Here is a 23,600-nt window from a genome sequence, read left to right as displayed (position 1 = left end):
CCTGGGGGGGGGGGGGGGTCCCTTATTTTTATTTCCAAGGTGTCCAAGTAGCGAATTGACAATGCACTCGCTTTTCACAGCTGCGACCTGAGTTCGATCCCCGTGACCAACAGTGGTTTTATGTGATAGGGTATGGCGGTCGCCCGCTTGGACACGTGGGTTCTCTCCGGGTACTCCGGCTTCTTCCCACATCAATGACCCCCTCACACTAACATCCGTGCCAACGAGAGATATTAATATAAGTAGTAGAACGTCCTTATCAATCGTTGTAAAATAAATAAAGTTCAATTTTTATTTCTTTTTTATGCTTAAAATTAAGAAAAATGATTGCTGCGAGAAAAAGTGCATGCTACGTGCCTGTAATGTAATTTTATCCAATTAAGTTAATGTCTTCAATATCGACAGATGTCCCATACCATCTTAATATATTCAACTTTTAAACACTAGTAGTTGAAAAATGTTACTGGAAATCAGCATTCTTTAGTTATGTTTCATTCACTGTTGTATTTAGCGCCTCACATACTCAATAATGTTAACTAAATGGTGGGATATACTTGATATTACATCAAAGTAAAATATGATTTTTAATGAAAATAAGCTGTAACAGTTATAATCTCACTAGTTTTGTTTTTTAAGTATATATAGAATATCAGAGTCCAGAGAAAAATGTGTCATCCTTTAATAAAACTTATATAGAAGGAAATTGTGTTTATTCAGCAATGAATACATGATAAAATAATTTCAGGGTGATTTATTTGAGTATTAATTCAGTATCACATTTGACGCATTGGCACAAGATGAAAGAATATTTACAAATCTAACGCAACCTTAACAGAACATAAATCAAGTTAAAAGTTTTATCCTGGCCCGTATCTTGACGAATCATGGAATGTAGATACAGAATGAGTTTATAAGTTTATCACCAATAAAAACAAATTTACACATGAATGAAGCGTTACGCTTCGGTTGATGAGTCGGGCTCGGAGTTCGAATCTTCCTCCTGTGAACTGCTGCCTTCGTCGTCATCATTGACGATGTCCATGCTTATTTTCAATACTTTTTTTTGAGGAACAGGGAGCTCAACTTCAGGCGTATCATGGGCCTCGTTTTCACTCTCTTCACTGATTGGTTCGTCTAAAGGCTCCGCCTCAATTACATGAAAACTGTCTAGGGGGGATGATTCGGGCTCTTTCGAAATTTCCGAGTCCTTTTCAAACAGTGGGTTGTCCAGTGTTATACTTTTCCGTCTCGTTAATCCTCGCGGTGGCTCGGGATTGTCCGACATCTCGTCAGACGTGAACTTGAGCGAGATGTTAATGTTCGGCGAATCAAAAGCTGGGTTATCTAGTGTGATGCTCTCCCTCCGAACCAAGCTAGGTTTCGGTACCTCGACTATTTCCTCGTCCGAATCATCCGACTGGCTTGGTGAACTGGACGCCGAATCATCGAAGGAAATAGTCCCATGGTCCAATGCAATCTTTCGTGTTGAACTCTCGCGGCGAATGTTGCTCAATTCCTCAAGGATTTCTTTTTCTTCAGTTGAAGAAATTTCATCTTTGTCGCTATTTTCCATTTCATTTGAATCTTGGTGAGAGATCATCATTTCAGATTCAATTGTCTTTGACGAAGGTAAAGAGTTTTCATCATCTTGATTTCCAACAATATTGGTTTCCTTTAGAACTTCATCTATTGTCTTTTCTGCAGTCATTGGTTCAGCAGAGATATTAACATTGGCCTTGACGTTTCCGTCTGAACTATGGACCAGCTCATTTGAAATGACCTCAAACGAATCGGACGACTCATCAACAGACTTCAGGTCATGTGACACAAACGAGAAAGCACTATCACAACTTTTAACATCGGGATCGGAAATCGACGAGACGGAAATGTTCAAATGATCGACGTCCGTATCAAACGATCTGTCCGCCACAGCGTCCTGGGCATGCTCAGAGACATCTACTTCTGGCGCATGCTCATCATCACTGGTGTCCTCTGCCTTGCCCGGTGAGTCCTTTAGGTCGATTTCAAAATCAGACTCTTGTGGAATATGTTCTACCTTTGTTTCTTTTTTCTCGTCTTCGTTTTCTGATTCATGAGCTTCAGATTCATTCAATACAACAAAAGAGTCGCTAGAAAATGATTCCGGGAACGACTGATCACGTGATTTAAAGATCGTTGATTGGTCAGCTGCTTGGTGTCTCGTTTTTTCTTCAGGTTGTTCTTCAATTAGTTCTGAGGCAGAGGAGACGATCTGGAATGATTCACCGAGATTGGTTGGTTCAGTGGGCTCGATACTTCTCGTTGCCTCATCGTCAGTGACATCATCGCTATCTGACGTATGATTCGACCCATATAAGCTGACGCCATGACTGGAGTCCGCGCTAACATTCTCCTCAACACTGGACTTGCCGTCGTCTTTAAAAGCAACATTTTCATACGCTGGAAATTCGTCCTCAGACTCGGACTCCATGGATGGCTGGGTCGAGGATTCTGATTCCACGGATCGTTGTGTTTGGGTTTCTGATTTAATGGTTGGCTGGGTCGAGGATTCTGATTTCTGTGAGGTCTTGGTCGAGCCAGATGTTGTAGTTTCGTACAAATGATCGTCCTCTGACGGAGTTACGTCCTCATAGGTCATGTGACCATTTCCGACCAAAGACTCCTGATCTGTGATATCATCGGGAGATTTCAAAGACTCCTTTCTCTTTATCTTGGTAGTTTTATTTTCTACATTTTCATATAACGTTTTGTTGTCATCGCTTTCAATTTTCTTAGTCGCGTCCTTCTTGCCTTTTGCGTCTTCCTCTTCGCCATTTTCAACAGGCACGTGTTCAGATGAATACAGTCTCTTCGGCTTCTCAGGTGCTTTTTTCTGTAATTGCGGAGAATCCTCAAAACTCCGTCTGTAATTATCGTATATCGGCATTGAGTGGGTGAGACTAGGGATAGGCTGGTACTGTGGATCGTCCTCCATATTTAGAGCTGGGTTGTCATGAGCAACGCCGGTGTAGGCAGCGCCCTCTTCGATGTCTCGGCGATAATCGTCGTCTATGGCGGCGTTCTCTCTGACCAGTGTGGCGGTAGACGATCGCTTGTTGTAGGCCGGGTTACTGAACTTACTAAAATCTTTTCCTACGATCATGCGCACTGGGTACTTCCGCCTGTACCAGACGTAAACTAAGCAGGCGCCGATCCCGATCAGAATAAGAGGAATAGAGACCGACACCGCGATGACAGCGGGGCTGGTCCCACCCGAGTCGTTTGTATTTCCGGCGGAAGTCGTTGTTGTTATAACGTCATTCACTTCCTGTAAAAGAATACGGTAGTTATACCGTCTTTCGGACTGATAAATACATGTAAGTCCTAATTCATTTTAAAAAATAAAAATGAAATGATAGATAGAACAAATACTTAGAGTTTACGTGCGTTCTTATGGTTGCATTACAATAAATACTTTCCAATTTTTCTATTCATGTGTTTTTATATCATGAGTTTCTAGAATATCATTTTTTCCATATGTGTGGTATAATACACAATGTTTGTATAATTTTCCATGCATAACCTGTTATAGCGTTGAAAGGGAAATCATTCTTCTTCATTAAGTTAAATTTGGGTGTAAGCTGACATATTGATTGCAGAAAAAAACCCATTGTTAATTTTTATCATAGCTAAAATAATTCAATATTTAACAAGAGGCCCAGGGGCCACATCACTCACCTGAGCAACAATGCCTTAATTCTGATCAAATTAGCATTACAGTATCAAAATACCTTGACAACTGAGTACAGTAGATCTTGCTAAAAAAAAATGAAAATCTGCCAATTTTTATCCACCTCTTATTTTTTTGGGTAAATACCAAGCCCCTTTTGTTGTTGTACCTGTAAGAAGATTTTTCTCTATTCCTATATACCCCCCCCCCTCCCCATTTCGTGGCCCCACTTTTCTCTAGGGAATCATGGTTTCATCAAACTTAAATCTGCATAACCTGTGCTTTCACACTATATACTGAGTTTTGGACCGAAAACTTTCCCAGAATATTTTTAAAGATTTTCTCTATATATTCCTATGTAAAAATTCAAATCGCCATCACGGTCCCGCCCTACCACTAGGGACTGTGATTTTGCAAACTTCAATTTACACTACCTGTGGATGCCTCTATACACAAGCTTAAGCTTTTCTGGCCAAAAAGTCTTTAAAAAGAAGATTTTTAAAGATTTTCTATATATATTCCTAAGTAAAAATTCATCTCCCATTGTGGCCTCACCCTACCCCTGGACTATTAATAAACAAACTTGAATCTATACGATCTGGGGATCCTCCACTCAAATTTGGGCTTTCCCGGCCTAATAGTTTTGAGAAGAAGACTTTTTCTCTATACATATATAAAAATTTATCCCCCATTGTGGCCCCGCCCTACCCCAAGGGACCATGATTTGAACAAACTTAAATCTACATTATCTGAGGATGGTTACACGCCAATTTGAGCTTTCTTGGCCAAGAAGTTTTTAAAAGAATTTTTTTTAAAGATTTTCTCTATTTATTCCTATATAAAAATTTATCCAACAATTGTGGCCCCACCCTACCCCCAGGGACCATGATTTGAACAAACTTGAATCTACACTATCTGAGGATGCTTCCATTTTAATTTGAGCTTTTCAGGCCTAATAGTTTTTGAGAAGAAGATTTTTAAAGATTTTCTCTATATATTCCTATGTAAAACATGATCCCCCTATTGTGGTCCCACCCTACTGTCGGGGACCATGATTTGAACAAACTTGAATCTACACTATCTGAGAATGCTTCCACTCAAAGCTGAGCTTTCCTGGCCTGATAGTTTTTGAGAAGAAAATTTTTAAAGATTTTCTCTATTTATTCCTATGTAAAACTTGATCCCCCTATTGTGGCCCCACCCTACCCCTGGGGACCATGATTTGAACAAACTTGAATCTACACTATCTGAGGATGCTTCCACTCAAAGTTGAGCTTTCCTGGCCTAATAGTTTTTGAGAAGAAGACTTTTAAAGATTTTCTCTATATATTCCTATGTAAAACTTGATCTCCCAATTGTGGCCCCACCCTACCCCCGGGAACCATGATTTGAACAAACTTGAATCTACACTACCTGACGATGCCTCCACACAAGTTTAAGCTTTTCAGGCCAAATAGTTTTTGAGAAGAAGATTTTTGAAAAATACCAACAAATTTTCAATAATTCTCAATTATCTCCCCTTTAAAGAGGGCGTGGCACTTCATTTAAACAAACTTGAATCCCCTTCACCTAGTGGTGCTTTGTGCCAAATTTGGTTGAAATCTGCCCAGTGGTTCTTGAGAAGAAGATGAAAATGTGAAAAGTTAACGACGACGACGACAACGACAACGACGACGACGACGACAGACAACGGACAAATTGTGATCAGAAAAGCTCACTTGAGCCTTTGGCTCAGGTGAGCTAAAAAAAAATAAGCTTAAGAGAATTGAACAAATTCTAAATTACCTTTACAGTTATTAGGCAGTGATAAAATTGCACTCGTAATTACATGTTTACATGTTTAAAAACCAGGGATTGCCTTCTCCATTAGTATGAGAGTTACGTGATTGTAATTCCTAATATTGGTTCAGAAAGAAGTTAATTGGGGTCTCTTTACTTGTTTAGATGGTGTATTAAAAAAGTCTTTTGTGCATGCGTAATCTTAACGTGGAAGGATCGGAGAATCAGCATTTTTGTGCTTGTCTTACATGTAAAGCCTATTTCCAAGAAGTTTTAAAGCACATTCAATTTTATATATTTAAGAATAATTTCAAATTGTAATTCAGTGCAAAACAAAGCATTAACCCTCGTATAATAACCCCTACAGTAAACGAGAGAGAGAGAGAGAGAGAGAGAGAGAGAGAGAGAGAGAGAGAGAGAGAGAGAGAGAGAGAGAGAGAGAGAGAGAGAGAGAGAGAGAGAGAGTGTGTGTGTGTGTGTGTGTGTGCTAGTTAGTTACCTCCGTGTTCCTGTGTCGGGGTACCGCCAGGTAATAAACCGTCCTCTCGGTGCCAGGCGTCCCCGGCTCCGTCTGATTGCCCCGATAGTTAACGGACACTTGACTCGAGCACACGGTCGTGTTGACAAAGGGGCGGATCCCCTCCGTCTCATTCTCATCCACGATCCCCAGGTACGCCCCGCCTTGATCCGCGCCCGGGGATGAAGAGATCTGCAGACATCGGCGGGTATCAGTCTGTATCGTCCATTGACAGGACTTCGTGCTGGATTTGATGGAGATAGTCTGAACGACGGACGAGGAATTCCTTAAAAGGGGCGGATCACAAATAGAGGCCTGTACGTCTATCACAATGCCCAGAACTTTGGGCACAGAACCAAGGATAGAAAAAAATAAAAATCCGTGAAAAACACTCCTCATCTTTTGGGATTTTCATCGGGGCAGAGAGGTCCACTTTCCTGTGAAAAGTCAATCAGTATTCCAACAATTTAGATCTAAGTCTCAGCCCGTCAGAGGTGCAGTAGATAAACTGTGTGGGCAATGTTTATAAATAATGGGTCGATAATAGGCGAGCGGTCCCAAGATAAACCTTTATCAAATTATCATTTAGTAGTGTAAGCGAGACAATGTTGTTTTAAACCTACTAGAGATAATTGTATGATTTTAATGTTTATTAAAAACCAAGTTGTACAAATTTCTCTGTGAAAATAAAAAAAAACCCATAAAATAATGACATCAGTTAATAATTTACCTTTCCTGTAAATACTTTGTTTATTTTTTTTTAAAGGGGCGTACCTGCACAAAGCTAAGTCAAATGAAAGTGTAGGCTAAACAGCGATATTAAATGGACTAAAACAGAGCATAATTAAAATGGAAGCAGATATTTTTTGTTCTATTGATATTTTTTTCCTCGTCAAACAATACTTACATTAATTTCATAAAGTAAAATATAATGCACAAATAAATTCCAGATAATCAGTGTCTTCATTCTGAATGTCGATCCCGATTTCTTCTCATAAAAGTCGATCGAATTCGAAAATTCATTATACATCCATTTATTTTGCTTCCAGAAAACGCTTTTCTGGACAAATGGTTTTTGCGAATTAAGAATAAAATGACTTTTTGTTCAACAATTCTTATGTAAAAATTCACCCCCCTCCCGTTGTGCCCCCTACCCCTGGGGATCATGATTTGATTAAACCTATGGATGCGTCTAAATAGTTCCATCCATCCTTGAATATTGTGTGTGTGTGTGTGTGTGTGTGTGTGTGTGTGTGTGTGTGTTTAAGAAGATTTTTCTCTGACTATATAATCCTATTTAAAAATCCTAACCATAATTGTGGCCCCGGGGTTCATGTTTTTAACAAAATGCAATAAACAGAAGGCCTACCTAATGCTGCTTCCACACAAGTTTCAGCTGATTCGGACAAAATATGTAACGGTTTTTTTTAGAAGATTTAAAAAAAAACTATCTATGCATTATATAATTATTCCTATTTAAAAACTCGCCCCCCCCCCCCATGGTGGCCCCGCCATACCCTCGGGGATAATGAACTGAATTGAACAAAAGTTATTCTACACAATGGATGCTAAGTTCTAGCTTTTTCTGGACAAAATTTAATGGTTTGGAGTCCGTTCTCTGGAAAACTTAAGTAACCTGTCGTAATTCCCCGAGAAATCGTAAGAGAGCTGCATTTTGTTTTATAAATTTTAACATCTTTGGTACTTGAAGATTACCCATTTGTTTTTATTTTTTCCCAATCAAGCCTCGCCAATTTAATAATCAACAAAAATTCCTTTAAAAAATCTGGAAATCATCTGAATTTTTGGGATTTTACAATCTTAAGCATGCGCATTACATTCACGCTAAATCACGGGAGGCTCTTTAGTTTATGTTTCCACAATATCACATTTGCATGGATAAACTCAGAAACGTTCGATATTACAAATACGTGTAAATTTTCATTGAAAATTTGTCACATATTCTGTTCATCAAAGGATTTACGGGTGATAACTCTCAGTGCATTTAATATGAAAAACCCCAAGAGTTCCGAATGTCAATATATTCGAAGCGAGTAAAAACGTCAATCGGCAATCCTCGGCTGATTCCGCTACGCCCCGAGTGCGCGAGACATCCGAGTAGTTCCGAGTGTAAAAACGTTGGTGAAAAACTAAACTTTCGTCCATAAATATGAATTAAATTTATAGACGAAAGGCATTTACAGCCTCGAAATGTTTTGTTATGAATAATTTGACTGTTATTTTCAATGCAGCTTCATTAATTTTCTCCAAAAATGTTTCGGAACGATTCTGCAATTCTTTGCTACATTACGGGTATATGGGAGGCATTTTAACTGTGGCGAAGGCCTGTCCCGAGACACAGTTAGATTATTCTAAGCAGAGTGTAGTCAAACAAACATCTAGCATGACTGTAGGCTTAAAGCTTGGTTATGTAGGTGTCAACAATATGGCGTGTCGATATATCTATTTCGTAAATGTCCGACATCATATGCAATGTCAACGCACCAGTCAAAGTCTAGTGTACATTAAAAAAATGTAAAGGGACGATACTCGATAGGCGATAGACGATATATAGGGGTTCCTCGGTTCAGGCTTTGTTTTAAACAAGTTCTCCAACAATGGCGAGTGTCGTCCCATTACTTTTTTTTTTAAATGTAAATGAAATACACATTTTTAACGTGATTGAAACAGGGGTTTTCAGTGCATATTTCAGTGCAATACACTTGGGAACAAATAATAAATACACGGGTTTTCTTCATACTACTCCATTGAAATTAGTCTCATGCAGAGGAATATCCAAAGAGTTTCCAAGAAGTTGATAATTAAGACTCGCAAGTTGTACATTTTCTTTGCCAAAAAGAGTATGTTTTAACTTTATTTTGACATTTTTCAAAAAAGAGTGTTTTAACTTTAATTAATAGGGGTGGCGCCCCTTTTAAATCCCCCACTGACTAAGATTTTGCTCTGGTTGTTAACACAAGGAATTTTCTCTGCGTCATCGTTAAAACAAGGACTTTCTCTAGTCATGAACACCAGAAAATAAACAAAGGGATGCTCTGGTCTCATAAATAAGGACTTGCTATAGTCTTGAACATAAGATTTCGAAGAAATAAGGAGTCATTTTTTGAGTATAATTATGAGATGAAAATTTCGGTCGGGGCGTGGTCAAATCCAATAAAGCCCGAAAAACTTTATGGTAGATTTGACCACGCTTCGACCGAAATTATCATCTCACAATATTCAAATAATGATTTCTTATTACTTAAAGAACAGGGGCGTACAAGGCGTTGTACATCCCCCACTTGGGGCAATGAAGACGAAAGAATTTCAATTCAAGTCAGAACGTTAATTTTTGAGTTGTATGCATTGTTTGTATTATACATTTCACGATGAAATTCAATATTGTGCTTTCATTCTATAAACACGACAGGTATGTTTCCAAATAAAGCTGCACATACTTTTTTGCCTAAATCTTGGATCATTCGCTGTACTTAATTGGAAAATTAGGTATGAATGGGCCCTGACTTCATCGTAAAGTACTTTTATTTAAAGAATAAGTTTAATATTTGATTTTTATTATTGATTTATTAAGCCCTTAATGGGTCAAATTTGTGATTTTCCCCAAAAACGTTTTACTTGATTAATAATTGTCAAAGGGTTAAATTCATTCAACTGTACTCTAATGTGTCAACTCAGCTCATTATGATAGACGGAGACGTGTTTTGCCTTTTTATTGATTATGAGAAAAATATCTAATACCATTTATATAATGACAACAATTACGTAATGTTCATGTTCTGTACATACAATGTTGGATAAAAATAGTGCTTGCACAGATATGTGATCATGCTGTAATGCTTAGAAAGCATCAAATAAAACAAAGAAGATAAGTACCAAGTACGTGTATTAAGGAAGGAGTCTTTTCTGGTTTTCGACTTGTCAAACGTAAATTTGATTAATTGTTCATTAAATCAAACTGAAAGGAAATTAAAATAGTATATTTTTCTTTCTTTTTTACTATCATACAACTTGGCATAGAAAAAGTATTTATTGTTTAGAATCTAACAAGGACTATATTTTTGGCGTAGTACTGGCGTAGGAAAATATCACATGTTTCGCAACAATTCAGAATTGCTGCAGATTAATGAGTCTGTTTTAGCACTTCAAAAACAATAACATTAATGATGAATTTTTTTTCACTTATGTGAACTAATGATATACTTGGGTTTTAGAATATGTTTTAAAAATACGATTTGCCTATCAAATCACATTTTTACAAGCTTTTTTAAAGGGTCCATTATATACATCGATTTTTGTGAAAAAAAATCACTAAAATCAGTTTTTCTCTCTTATTATATGGTCAATATATTAGCTTTTCTGTCACTTTATATCTTTATATAAAGTCTTCATTATACATAAAAATCAGAAATATTTTATTATTGGAAGCATAAAATAATAATAATAATTTCTTCAAAATCAGAAAACTAGAGGAAATATGGGCTTAGCAATATCAATTTTAGTATAAATATTTATTCCAATTTAGTAGTATAAGCTGATGGACATTCTGATATTCTATCATTTCACTGAAAATAAAATCTTCAAATATCAAATAAATGTTTACAGAACCACAAAGAGCTTCATTTATTTTTATCATCCTTTACGTTGAGGAAAAAGGTAGTGACTTTGAACTAACCTTTATGCGAAAACAAAAAGGCCAATTTGATTACAGTGATAAAATAATTGGTAATATGACCCCTTTGACTCTGTCAAATTTCATGAATTTCCTATAATAAGAAGTATATGTTTGATAACGAAAAGACTCCTTCCTTAATATATATTATTTATTTGTCAGAGAATGCAGTTCTACATCATACAATCATGTACATGTACTGTTGCACGATTTCAAATGTAAAGATTTTTTATATGTTCATTTGACATTTCAAAGTCCTGGGTACGGGGGATTTTTCATGCCTTGTACGCTCGTCCTTTATATTACTTTCAATTTTTACACTTTATAACATTATTTTAAAACCCCTATTTTTTATGTATCACATGCTATGTATTACTACGCGGCGCAGCCAATACCGTTTTTTGGTTATGAAATTATTGGGTTTTAGGGTTCAAAATTGATCCGTAATGTTATCACAGGCAAAGACAGTTGAAAATGTAAATATATGTACATGTATAATATGTTTTACGGTGCGACCGTTGGGGCGAGCACAGCATGTGATCAAACAATGAATTATAATAAATTAATAAAATTAAATTAACAACGTGAAATTTGAATGCCAAAAAATAAAACATACCTATTTTTCAGTAAATTTTCATTATTCATAGTTTATAAGATTTGTTATAATTTATTTATTTATATTTAGAACAATAGTTTAATCTCAGATACAATGTTGTTAAATAATAAAGATTTTAATATATAAATATTCATTGCACTGCATCTCCTCTTTTAAAGTGATTGTGATTATGATTGATTGATTGATTTCCCCCTTTTTTTTTGCAGTAGACATTTTTTCTTAAACTTACATATAAAACTTGACTCATCATAGAGCTCCCCCATGCTAAAATTTTTTTCATTTTTGTCAATTTATACATAGAAAATCGACTTACCATGGATTTGCCCCTCCACTTAAAAAAAAATAATTAATGTTTAATTTTATTTTTAGTTTACGCTTAAAAATATTTGCTTATCATGTTAAAAGAACATGGTATTGTCCCCCCCCCCCCGCATGTAATAAATGGAAGTGAAAATAAAGAAACCATTGAACTGCTAAAGAGCTGAAGGATTAGAATTTTCATGATTTATTTTTCTTTTTGCTTGCAAAGATTTTTTGGATGAGGCTGCCATCCACCCACCCACCCCCTTTAAAAAAAGGCGCTGCTACGTATAACGTTACGTTTCAGGAAATTACCGTAATTATAGTGAATAAAATATTTGTGAGCATTCATCCAAATAAGTGCAATTTACAACTGTTTCCTGTATCTGAAGAAATGTCCTTATTCGTCAGCTGTTCTTTATCTTAGCCTTTGCAAGATTTTGAGAGAATTTTGGTCATTTCAGCAGATTTACAAAAACTTCAATTAGAGTAATTTCCCCTTATCAGTGCTTATTGTGACGTCAAAGCTGACGTTGGTTAATTAAGTGTTGTCTTACTCTTTAAAATTCCCTTGAGAAATAAAAGTATGCGAAGTATACTGTTTTATTTACTTAAAAAGCGTGATGTTCTTAAAATTACACATCTTATAAGCTTTTCAAAGGTTTTACTTTGATTCTCGGGAGAACGTGATGTTGGAACGTGAGGTTGGAAACCATTGGTACTATGAATTGTGGGTCAAAATTTACTGACTCCGAAAAAATATATCGGAGGTGCGTTCAACAGCGCGAGCGCTCGCCACCGTTCGCGAGCGCTCGCTTCTGAACGATCACGTTAGCGAGAGCGATCGCAAGCACTCGCTAACACACTCTCAACGTTGTTCGCCCTTGAATCCAAGATGGCGGCGAAATTTTGTGAAATGAAAATTGCACACAATTTTTTAGCCGAAATACGGATATGGTTAGTTATGATATGTATTTGTTTCCGGAAATCATCAACTAAGACGTTAACGGTTTTTGTTTTAGTTCTTTTGTTTACAGGATTTGCCTTGCGAAGAGTTTTCAGTGTATTTTCCCAAGCAACTGTGTAGAGAAGTGACATTTTAACCACTTTTTGTCCCTGTTTATAGTTTTTTAACATACAGAGTATCAAATAAGTGGTTTGTCTGTCACATCTTATTATCGTCTGCTTCCAATTCAAAGAAGGATGGCGTCGGAAGAAAACTCCAAAAGTTCCAAGTAGGTCCATTGTTTACTATCCATCCAGCTGCCATCCTGCTGTAATATCTCTTAATTTACACTTAAGAAATGCTCAGTTATAAAAATTAAGTCTTTTTATAGATATTGCATATTACATATTCCCTCACTCCTTGCCATATATGTCAACTCGTGCCATACTACATTGTAAAATATTAACGTTACACCAGAGACATAAATAACTGTTATTTATGTCTCTGGTTACACATATAAACAAGTATAGTAAGGGTTACAGGGTATATGTTAAAGAATAATATTATGATAACCTCTATCAAGCTGACAATCACTACAGTACTCCTAAGAATTACTATAACTATACATAATGTAGGTGTATATGTTTTTACTCAATATATTTATTCTCTTTCATTTCATTGCAGTAAATATAGTGCAGATTCATTCAACCTTTTTACTTCAGCAATTTATTTTGTGTTTATAGAATATATTAAATTCTTGTTCAGAATCTAAGCAGAATAGAATTCTTCCAAGTTGATGATCAGTGTTTTAAACACATGTTTACTAGGCCTACTTAAATTATAATCGTTACAAATGTATCATTTTAAAGTATGAATGAGTATACATATAATATACACTATAACATATACTGTTACCATATAACCTTTGTCACATGAAATTGTATGTGAGATCATCAGTTCTGAGACTGTCTTTCAGATTTTCCAGTAAACAATCTACAATATTTCAAATATTGATGGATGAACTGGGACGTGAAACCGAATCCTCCAGAAGTTTGTCATCTGATTATTTGCAAAATGCAATTGAGTTTCTGCCACTACAGTATACACCAGAATGTCAACAACAACTGATACTCTTGGCGCAGGACGTGTGCAGAATCATGTGGAGGAAACCGTCCCAACGTACAGTGACCCTATGTTTAAGGCACATTTCAGAATGAGTCGTACTTCTTTTGAGGTATCCAAATATAATTGATTGTTGTTTCCTTTTGTTTGTAGGCATTGTCAAAACACTTAGGAGGGCTGGGTGGTCAACAAATTAACCATCAAATCTACCTAAATTTAAGATATGATATATGAATAATAATAAAAATATTATTTAGAAGAAAAAAAATAATCCATACCTTTTTTTTTTATTTGGGGATTTTCCTATATTTATATAGAGCTCTTCTTCAAAAGGGAATCAGTGATGCATAACAGATAATTTACATTTTTTTACATGTGGTTTTATATAGAGAGATTAATAGTTGGGACATTCACCAATTTTTCTGAGATAATAACCCTGATTACATTACTCACTGAGGATTTGTGATTACTGAATATTTTTGCAATATTATTGCAATCACTGACCCTTAAGCTTGTATGAATGTTGAAGTGAAGAGATCAAACTGTTTGCACTGAATTTTAGTGTGCCTTTTTGATCAATGACTGACATTTGTATAAATTAATTTTTTAGGATGATCATGACATAAATATACCCGGTAAATATATTGATGCAACATACTACATGTGCATTGTAATTCACTGTTTTAATTTCATTATTAGTGTAATAACTCTACATGATGTATGTTGCAAAGAATGGACTCAATCATCATTTTTTATTTTAATTTTGACAACAATTGATCCACAAGATTATTTTCAGAAGAGAGAGAGAAGAATTTTTTTTTAGGTTTGATTTGGGGTGATCAAATGACATGTATGTACAAGAGAAATATATAACTTGTAAAATCCAACTGAGGCCTGCTATGAAGATAAGTTATTAATTGTTCAGATTTGGTGGTGGTTTTTACTTTCTGACTTTATCATATTTATGTATACATGCAAGAACATGTTTTCTTTGCTAAGTAATAGCTTTTATCTTTACATGTACCGTAAACCTATACATGTTGCTAACAGTCTGATATGGGGACCAGTGGGTTCAAATCCCTCCACTGCTTACTTGTTCAACAGTAGTGTATTTCATATGGGAGGTCTCCATTGCCATCCTAACCATTACCTTTCAAGTCTTAATTTTGTTTCAAATAAACCACATTTGCTTACTCTTAAGGTGGTATGGGACCCGGGCCTGATGATATTCATGTGGATAAAAGTACATTATTTTCAAAATACTCTGATCGATTTAAAATTTTCAATATTTACAGATTTGTAGTGAACTCTCTGAACTATTGTGCTATGCTTTTAGTTAACAATATCGGGAATGAACACTTTTATAAAATTATATTTGATCTTATTGTTTATTTTGATTAGAAGTACGCCACAATATGCAGGTGTCCCATACCACCTTAAACTTTGTTTGATTTTGAAAACCTAAATGACATATAATCTAATCATAGCTTTATGAAGTTCTAATATGTCAAATGTTTGATAAACATGTAACTCTACACAGTTTATATATATATATATATATATATATATATATATATATATATATATATATATATATATATATATATATATATATATATATATACACACATACATGCATACATAAATACACACACACACACACATATATATATATATATATATATATATATATATATATATATATATATATATATATATATATATATATATATATATATAATTATTTTAGGAACTTTTAGTACTCATAGGGCCTTATATGCAAAAGATCAAGGAACATATCCATGGAAAGACGCACTTTGGCCTGCATATGGTATGTCGGAAATACTGAAACTTTCAGGAGTGTTGCAGACAGATTTGGAGTGAGTAAAGGGACTCTCCACTATTATGTTGCAAAATTTAATGCAGTGTTTAGAGACCATCTTATCCTCCAACAACTCATTTCTTGGCCAAGAAACGAGCAACAATACAACAGCACAGCAGAGGGTTTTCTTGGAAGAGCAGGATTTCCATGCGTTGTGGGAGCTCTAGATGGAACATATGTTCCGATAAGTGGACCATCAAGCTACCGCGATTCATACATATGCAGGAAAGGATATCCAGCCATGCATCTTCAAGCAGTTTGTGACAGTGAATTGATGTTCTTGGATGTCTTCTCTGCCTATCCTGGATCTGTCCATGATGCTCGGGTCTTCAAAAATAGCCCCCTGTATGATGCTCTTCAGGAACTCCCTCCAAAATTTCATCTCCTTGGAGACTCGGCATACCCATTGTCAGCATCTGTCTTGACACCATTTAGAGACAATGGCCATCTCTCTTTAGAGGAAAAAGGTTTCACAATGCCCACAGCTCTACCCGTGTAGATATAGAAAGATGTTTTGGGTTATTGAAAGGCAAATTTAGAAAACTGAAATTTTTAGACATGCATAAGGTTGAGGAAATTCCCAACTTAATTGTTGCATGTTGTGCATTACATAATTTCATCATTATGCACGAGAACATTGATGACACAGATGTAGAAGTTGAAACAGATCAGGTAGGTGACACCTTTGAGTACGATCTTGCTGAAACAGAAAGTGTGTCTGGTCAATGTAAACGACAGGAGATCATGCACTTACTAGCTTGAAAGACCAGTTTGAGTTTATTTATGTGTTATAATTGTATTTAATAGAAATTACTGTACAACCAGTGTTTGCACAATAACAAGAGCTAGATGCTCATACATTCAAGCTTCCATTTGTTTAACTGTAGTTACATACAGTTCTTTTATATTGTACATGTACCTACCGGTAAAATTTCAATGAATGCATACACAGTACAGTGTATTACCGGTAAGTAAAAAATCTTTATTTATTGTATTTGACCCCCAACCATATTTGATCTTCATTATAATACCGTACTCAAAAAATAATTCCTTAAAAATAGTACGTATTACATTTTATTATACTTTCATGTTAAAGTAGATCCAGTGTTCTGTGACGTCACACTTTTTTTGTAAAACTCTGAATTCTTTAAAATTGTGCAAGATAGTTTTATTTATTTTATGTGAATATAATCACATGGATGTAATTAGAATTATTGGCAGGTTCAAGATATTTTCGCACTTAATTTTATACTAAATTTCCAAATTTTTATATTTTTTATCTATGTAAAGGGGAAATAACTCTTTTTCTGACTTTTCTCTCAGTTGTATGTCTAAATGCTATAGTTTTTTTTATTCCAACGATTAATTTTAAAATATTTTTGTAATTTTAGTTTTCTGATAAAGTTGACATTAAAATTAAACAAGAAAAACAAATTTCTGCCTCCAAGATTTTACTTTTAACAAAAAAAAATACATTTTTCTAATGCTTAAATATGCTTTAGTTTATGTTTATCTGGCATCTCAAAAAGTGTGATGGCATGCATATTTTTTCTAACAATTGATGACATTTAAGTCTATTAAGTCAAAATCAGCTCAGTTTTTCAACTTTCCTCAGAGAATTTTACGAGTATGGAGCTACCTTAAATACTGAAATCTGATTGGTTAAGACGCAGTTGGTAATCCGTTCTATTACCAGATTTCAGTATTTAACATGAAAGTATAACAAAACAAATTGTTACATGCGCGTACACTATGCACGTACGGTTCGCCATATAGAATTCATGTCATACAGATATAAAAGCTGTTAAGTTTTCTTTAAAATTAAGACATTCAGTATAATAAAATAAATAGTGCCTTTTTAGGAGGGTAAGAGTTGAAATTTCAACTGTTACCCTCCCAAACAGGCACTATTTATATAGTGTCACCTGCAGAGAAATGCATCGCTTTTTTTGTTTGTCTGTCTCTCAGTTATGCCTCATATCTTTAAAAAAGCTGTAATGGCTTTTATAACTAACCCTAAATCTACCGAGTATCTCGAACATCAACATATGGAATTTCATGGTAAGGTTGAAGAGGTTTTAAGGTCTTTTTAAAGTATACTTTTTATTGAGAGAGAGGAAGAGAGAGAGAGAGAGAATGAGAGGAGAGAGAGACTTTTAAAATACTTTATATCCATAATGAGAGAGAGAGAGAGAGAGAGAAAGAGAGAGGGATTGATACAAATTTGTGGTGTATGTATTATATGCGCTTTGTTTTTTGTTGAACAGTGTTCCTGTAATTAAATTAATTAAATTTAACATCTGTTTTACAATATCAAAACCAAGATATTAATTAATTGTATATATTTTTATTGACTGTGGCAATTATATATATGTGTTACTGACTGTTACCGTAATAACAAGAACTACATCAAGAATTACCGGTATGTACATGTAGTATCTACCATATTTCAACTTGTTCATAACGATTATTTGGATAACTATGTCTGTCAGTATTATTAATCATATGTGAAATACAAACAAGTTTTATGATTGTTTATTATAAATTAATTATTTTATCTAAACTCTGAATTCTAAATTCTATCAATATCATCATAGTTTAACTTCAGTACATACACTGTACAGGCATCCTGAATATTAATGTGTCAATTGCTTAATATATTTCTTAACTGTATGCATTACAGTATATTTATTTAACAGTATATAAGATATTTAAAACATTCAATTGAATATAAATCAAATACATCAGATTTATATACGCGGCGTTCAAATTTTCAGTCTCTTTCTATCATCTTTCACATACAATTACACTTTGCATCTTTTACAATGAAACAAATAAGAAATATAGTTTTCTGTACAATATAAATGAATTAAGTAAAACAGGCCCTTAATGTACAAGTTGAATATTTCAGGTACTTAAAATAAAAGAAAATGAATGATGATCGAAACAAACTGTCAAATCACAATTAACATATGAGAAACTGAATTTTAAAATAAACTATAGATGCAGTTTAATTATAGTTCATATCTTGGTAGCACAATTTAGACTGGGAATTTTCAACTGTATTCTAAAATACAAAGGTAGGACAGTTTAATACCATAATGAATTTCCTCAATTCATTTTAATTGTACCTATTGTTATGTAAGTGGTATAAATTATAACTTTATAGAGAGAGAGAGAGAATTAAGTAATGAAATAATTAACTTAATGAAAGCAAATAGACAGTGGTATTTCTTAATCATTCTGACTTTGAAAATACACAATATCTTTTGTTAATTAAAGTACAATTGAGTGCCTATTATTTTACCTATTTATTAAATGCATCAGCAAGACGTTCTAGGGCTTGCACCCTTCTCTCCTCAAGATTTAATCTCTCTTTGTCCAGCTCTATCCTCTCCTGGTGCATTTTCTTCAATTCACCTCTGTAATTTTCCATCCAGGCTGGCTCTTTGTCATTTTTTCGTTTCTTAGGAGTTGGTTTCTGGGGCATTTGTGTTGTGCTGGAGGTAGAAGCTGCCATAGTCAAGCTCGATGCTACCGTTACCGGTTGGACAGCAGGATCGCCGTGCAGCATTTTATCCATCTCGTCAAAATACTGCCAGGATTGGCGACTGTTTCCAGTTTTATTATTTCTTTCTTTTATAATTTTATACCTAAAAATAATATATATTTATACCTAAACATTTATATACTGTGTAAGGTAGTCAGGAAGATATAATCATTACATGGTTTGTAGTTGATTTAATATGATATATACATGTACATGGTCAATAAATTCCATATGGGGTGAGAACGAAGCTAGTAAGCTCCATATGAAATTAACCTACCATGTATAAATCATATTAGGTCAACTTCAATCCATGTAACTTATTATATACCGGTATGTGTGTGTGTGTGTGAATTGTAAATGTTGGGATTCAGCATGTCATAATTAACACTGACAGGTAGGGTAAAACCACCTATATAGCTCATGGGGAAAATATCAGCCTAATATTTGAGCCATAAATAATGATCTTGGCTTTTACTTTTGACATAAAGCCATGATAGGCTTTGAGTCTTTGTATGTGTGCAATTTGAAAAATAAATCTAATTAACACTTAATGAAACAAGACCCTAAATGATTAGATAGCATAAGGACAGGATATGGCCTGGACAAAGCAATGATCATATGCTCCCCTGCCTTAAAACTTTTTTCAAGGTGCATTGCAATATATTCAACTGTAAACCTCATTTTCAATGATCTGAATTTCCGGTCGCATACATCTCCACTGAAATGATATCCTTTGTTGCAAATTTCCTCCGAAATCCTCTTCCATGCCTGTTTTTGTGTTATTATGTTTGACGAAAACATACCCGAAAACTCGGTCTTTAAACTTATTAATAAAAGCACTGCCTCATGGCTCCATTTTGGATCTAAAAAAGGAATTGTCTGCAATTAATTCAAAATTAAGCTTGTTGATCTTTCAGAATAATTTTTTATGTTGCTTTTCAAACTAGATTAAAAAATAATTCTTAATACTAAAATCAATACCGGGTATTATTATCATTCATTTATTGACAAATACCATCATCTTTCAATATTTCTTTTCCCAAATATAATAACTTGTGAAAATTAGACGACAAATTTATTTATTGACTAATATCCAAAAGAATACTTATGTAAATATTAGTAATTTTCAATCACTTCAACTCAAACAAAGAGAAAATTAAATACAAATCAAAATCAAAAGATTTTTATTATTTAAAAGAAAACACTATATAGACCAAAAAGTGAACAACCTCCAGGTTTCTCAGATCATTCTGGTGGCTGTGCTGTTGAAAAGAGTGTTTATAATTCATTCACATTAGTCATAGTGTATTTGGTTAAAAGAAAATGAAAAAAAGTGAGCTACTCACACTCCCCATGCAATTATTACTTTTACAATTTTACAATTACATAATTATATAATGAATTGCTGGTTATGAAGGTATGCATTTAATACATGTACCTGGTACACAAAATATAATTCAACTTTTAAAAAAGGATCCCCCTCAAATAATCATCATAATTATTTATCAAAACTTTCTAAAAATACATGTATAATATGTACATCCTTAATAACAACAAAATTTTAAGTTTACTTTATATCAATCATTTTCCACTACCTAATCTATCACAGTCCCGTGCAATCCAATTAACATTCATACATTTGTTTGCAGTTAACTTTTTCTTTTAAAAATACCTCCTTGCTTTTCAGCTAACACTTCATCTTGGTTGTGGTCATTTACAGAGGATTCTGAAAAATGATCTGATATTTCAAAGGGATATGATCACATTTTTAGCTAAAAAAAAAAATGACAATGGGCTACAAATTTTTTTTTTCAGCTACAAGCGATATACAATGCAGAATTTTTCTGCAAAGCATTTTAAACTTGTTTATAATCATAAAATAATTAAGAAAATTTGTAGCTCAAATTATGACCATATATGCCTCTTTAAGGGTGTTATTTACTCAGGGTTTGAGTTCTCAAATTCCGATTGTTAAAAAGTTCGATGTAATGAGTAAAATTTGTTCTAAACACAAAAAGTATTTATGAAATGAATTATTATTGACAAAACATTCAATAGTTTTACTTTATTATGGAATTATGCTCAAACAAAAATTGACTTTTAGCCAAACAGAGGAAATTTGGACTAAATTTTGCAGATTTTGTTTTCTGCTAAAAGTTTTTTGGCAGTAGTCTAATATTAAAAGTTAAGATTTTATATTTGAGTCTACGTAATTTTGCATATTTTCCGTTGGTTTTACCTCACTTATTCATTAATATAATCTTATGGCACGAATAATAATAATATTGAAAAATGCTTAAAAACGATAAAAGACATCATATCTCAAAATTTTGATCATTGACCTCATATAAATTTCATGCCAACAGAATAAGGTCAATATAAGTAGTTCAATATCAAAAATGTTTTTGTATTATCATCATTCAATTTTTTGTAAAATTGAATAAAAAATGGGTAGGGATTTGAAAACTGATAGAGGAAATTCGGATTGAATTATTTTTAGAAATTGATGCTGAAATCTTAATGTTGTGTACTTATTTAGTGCCACTACCATTCGTAAACTGTATCTTATTTTTTAAAGTGTTTAATTATTTGTAATATTTTTATAATTAAGAAAATCTCAATCGTAGTGTAAAATTTTATGGGATTTTTCTTAAATTTTCAATAAATATTCAATGGCCATTAACTCAAAAAGTAGGTCATTGACCTACTTTTCTGAAAGTGAAAAATAACAATACAAGCAAAGCTCTATAACACACAATAGATGGTTTTTCATTATCATCAGTGGATTTTTTTTTCATTCTGAGTAAACGTCATCCTTAAAGCAAATGACTAGCTGTAACATGTCTTAATAATAATAAAAAAATATAACAGTAATATATTCAGCTAGTATAAATAAAAGATGATAAATAAGAGTTATTTCATTAAAATAAATGTATTCACTGGCAAGAATCTTTAAAAAAAGAGGGGGAATCATTGTTTTTTTTCATTATCAGTTACCAGACCAGTTATGTTTCACCTAGCATTCATTAATAGTTTCAGCATTACCTTGATCTTCACAAGTTTTAGTTGACTCACTGGGACATGTATCTCTATATGGGTATATGAAACATATCAACACAGTATTAAAATTTAACATACCTTTGAAAAAAAAATCAAATTGAAATAGATTAATTGGTTCTATAATTATATAGTAATGTAACCTTGTAGAAAAAACAGACAGAATGTCTGCCTTTGCTTTATTAAAATAAAAAATATTCTTTGGTCATTTTTTTTCAATGGTTTGTGATAATTAACAATAAATATGAAATGAGTTAGGTAGGTTTATTGTCATTTCATTATTTTTCAACCCTTACATATTTGCAAAAACAACAAAAACTTTATTAAGGTCTTCCGTTTTCAACGGAAGACCTTGTACTGATTCTGTTGGTAATTCTTTTTATTCTTTTTTTTCTTCTAGACGTTTTTTAAAACTCAAATATCTTGCTTGTTTGTTGTTCTATAAAGTTAAAATTTGCAGAGCTTATTGGTAGTTACTATTTCTCAATATCTATGGAAAATCGTTGATATCGACACTTCCGGTACCGAGTTATTCCCCTTTTTCCCCAAAATATAGGCATTCTTGTGCACGCAAAGGCTCTGAAACCGCTCACAGCCTGTGTTACAAAGTCACAAATCTTCAAAATAGAGAGTTTGAACGTTGTCCTCCGAGTTTTGTTTTTACAATTTTCCTCCTTTAAAGTTTCAAAAAATTAATTTGAATTTGTGTTTCAAAAAATGCTGATTTTTTGTTGTGTTTTTGTTATGTAGTTCTTTAGTTTAAAATTTTCTCTAAACACATATAGAACAAAATATGTGCAAAATGTCAAGAGCTTTCACTTGACACCATTGAAAAAGGGCTGGCCCCTTAAATTAGGGGTCTAGAGCACTTAAAAGTCTTCGCTTTATAACTCAAAAATGGTTAATATTTCGCTATAGCTGTCGATAGAAAAGTTGTTCATTATTGTGTTATCAATGTCGTTACAAAACTATTTTGTACCGGTAATGCGTATTATGAGTGTAAAAAGCTTGTCTTGTTAACATGTACCTGTATTCATTTGGCAAGTAAGCGAATCGTCTTCGTGCGAATAACGTACATATATTAACAGCTGAAAGTGTTCCCGCATATACGGGATGCTTTGATTCATTTGAAAAAGTGTCTAAAAAGTATACGTGTACATGTTTTTCTTACAGCCTTTTTTTTGGAGTAACCTCTGTTTAGGTCCTATAGTGGACAACCGTTAAGAAAAACAAAAACGAGAAAATATAAACGTTCTTTTTATTATCTAGTGAGATACATAAACTAGATTTAAAAAAAAATAACTTCCATGAAATGGATTTGAGTCATTTTACTGCAAGCATTTCAAATTGACCTAAATTCTTAGTTGTGTGCGTCATTACATAACCCATCTCGCCCGCGGCCGAGAAATTCGATCGCCAAGGTCGCGGCTGG

At 33.8% G+C, this 23,600-nt stretch overlaps 1 protein-coding gene and 1 long non-coding RNA gene across 2 annotated transcripts; both read right to left on the bottom strand.

The window, feature by feature from the left end:
• Positions 1–692: 692 nt before the first annotated feature.
• Positions 693–6,978, bottom strand: LOC117691854 (uncharacterized). The gene is made up of 3 exons (XM_034478715.2): positions 6,913–6,978; positions 5,988–6,442; positions 693–3,307 (listed from the first exon to the last, which is right to left on the bottom strand). The coding sequence occupies exons 2-3, from the start codon at positions 6,402–6,404 to the stop codon at positions 956–958; spliced, it is 2,769 nt and encodes a 922-aa protein (XP_034334606.2). The 5' UTR covers positions 6,405–6,442; positions 6,913–6,978; the 3' UTR covers positions 693–955.
• A 12,098-nt stretch (positions 6,979–19,076) lies between these two features.
• On the bottom strand, positions 19,077–20,973 carry LOC117680390 (uncharacterized). The gene is made up of 4 exons (XR_010709452.1): positions 20,784–20,973; positions 20,341–20,373; positions 19,788–19,974; positions 19,077–19,214 (listed from the first exon to the last, which is right to left on the bottom strand). It is a non-coding gene; the product is annotated as an uncharacterized lncRNA (long non-coding RNA).
• Positions 20,974–23,600: the final 2,627 nt, after the last annotated feature.

The sequence above is a fragment of the Magallana gigas genome, chromosome 9, assembly GCF_963853765.1.
Source record: "Magallana gigas chromosome 9, xbMagGiga1.1, whole genome shotgun sequence".
NCBI lineage: Eukaryota > Metazoa > Mollusca > Bivalvia > Ostreida > Ostreidae > Magallana > Magallana gigas.
This window is presented reverse-complemented; position numbering and strand designations above follow the sequence as displayed.

Coding starts and splice junctions, on each gene's coding strand:
- LOC117691854 (XM_034478715.2), bottom strand. CDS start 6,404: ATGAGGAGTGTTTTTCACGGATTTTTATTTTTTTCTATCCTTGGTTCT. Junction 3,308..5,987: donor CCCGACACAGGAACACGGAG/GTAACTAACTAG, acceptor ATTCTTTTACAG/GAAGTGAATGACGTTATAAC.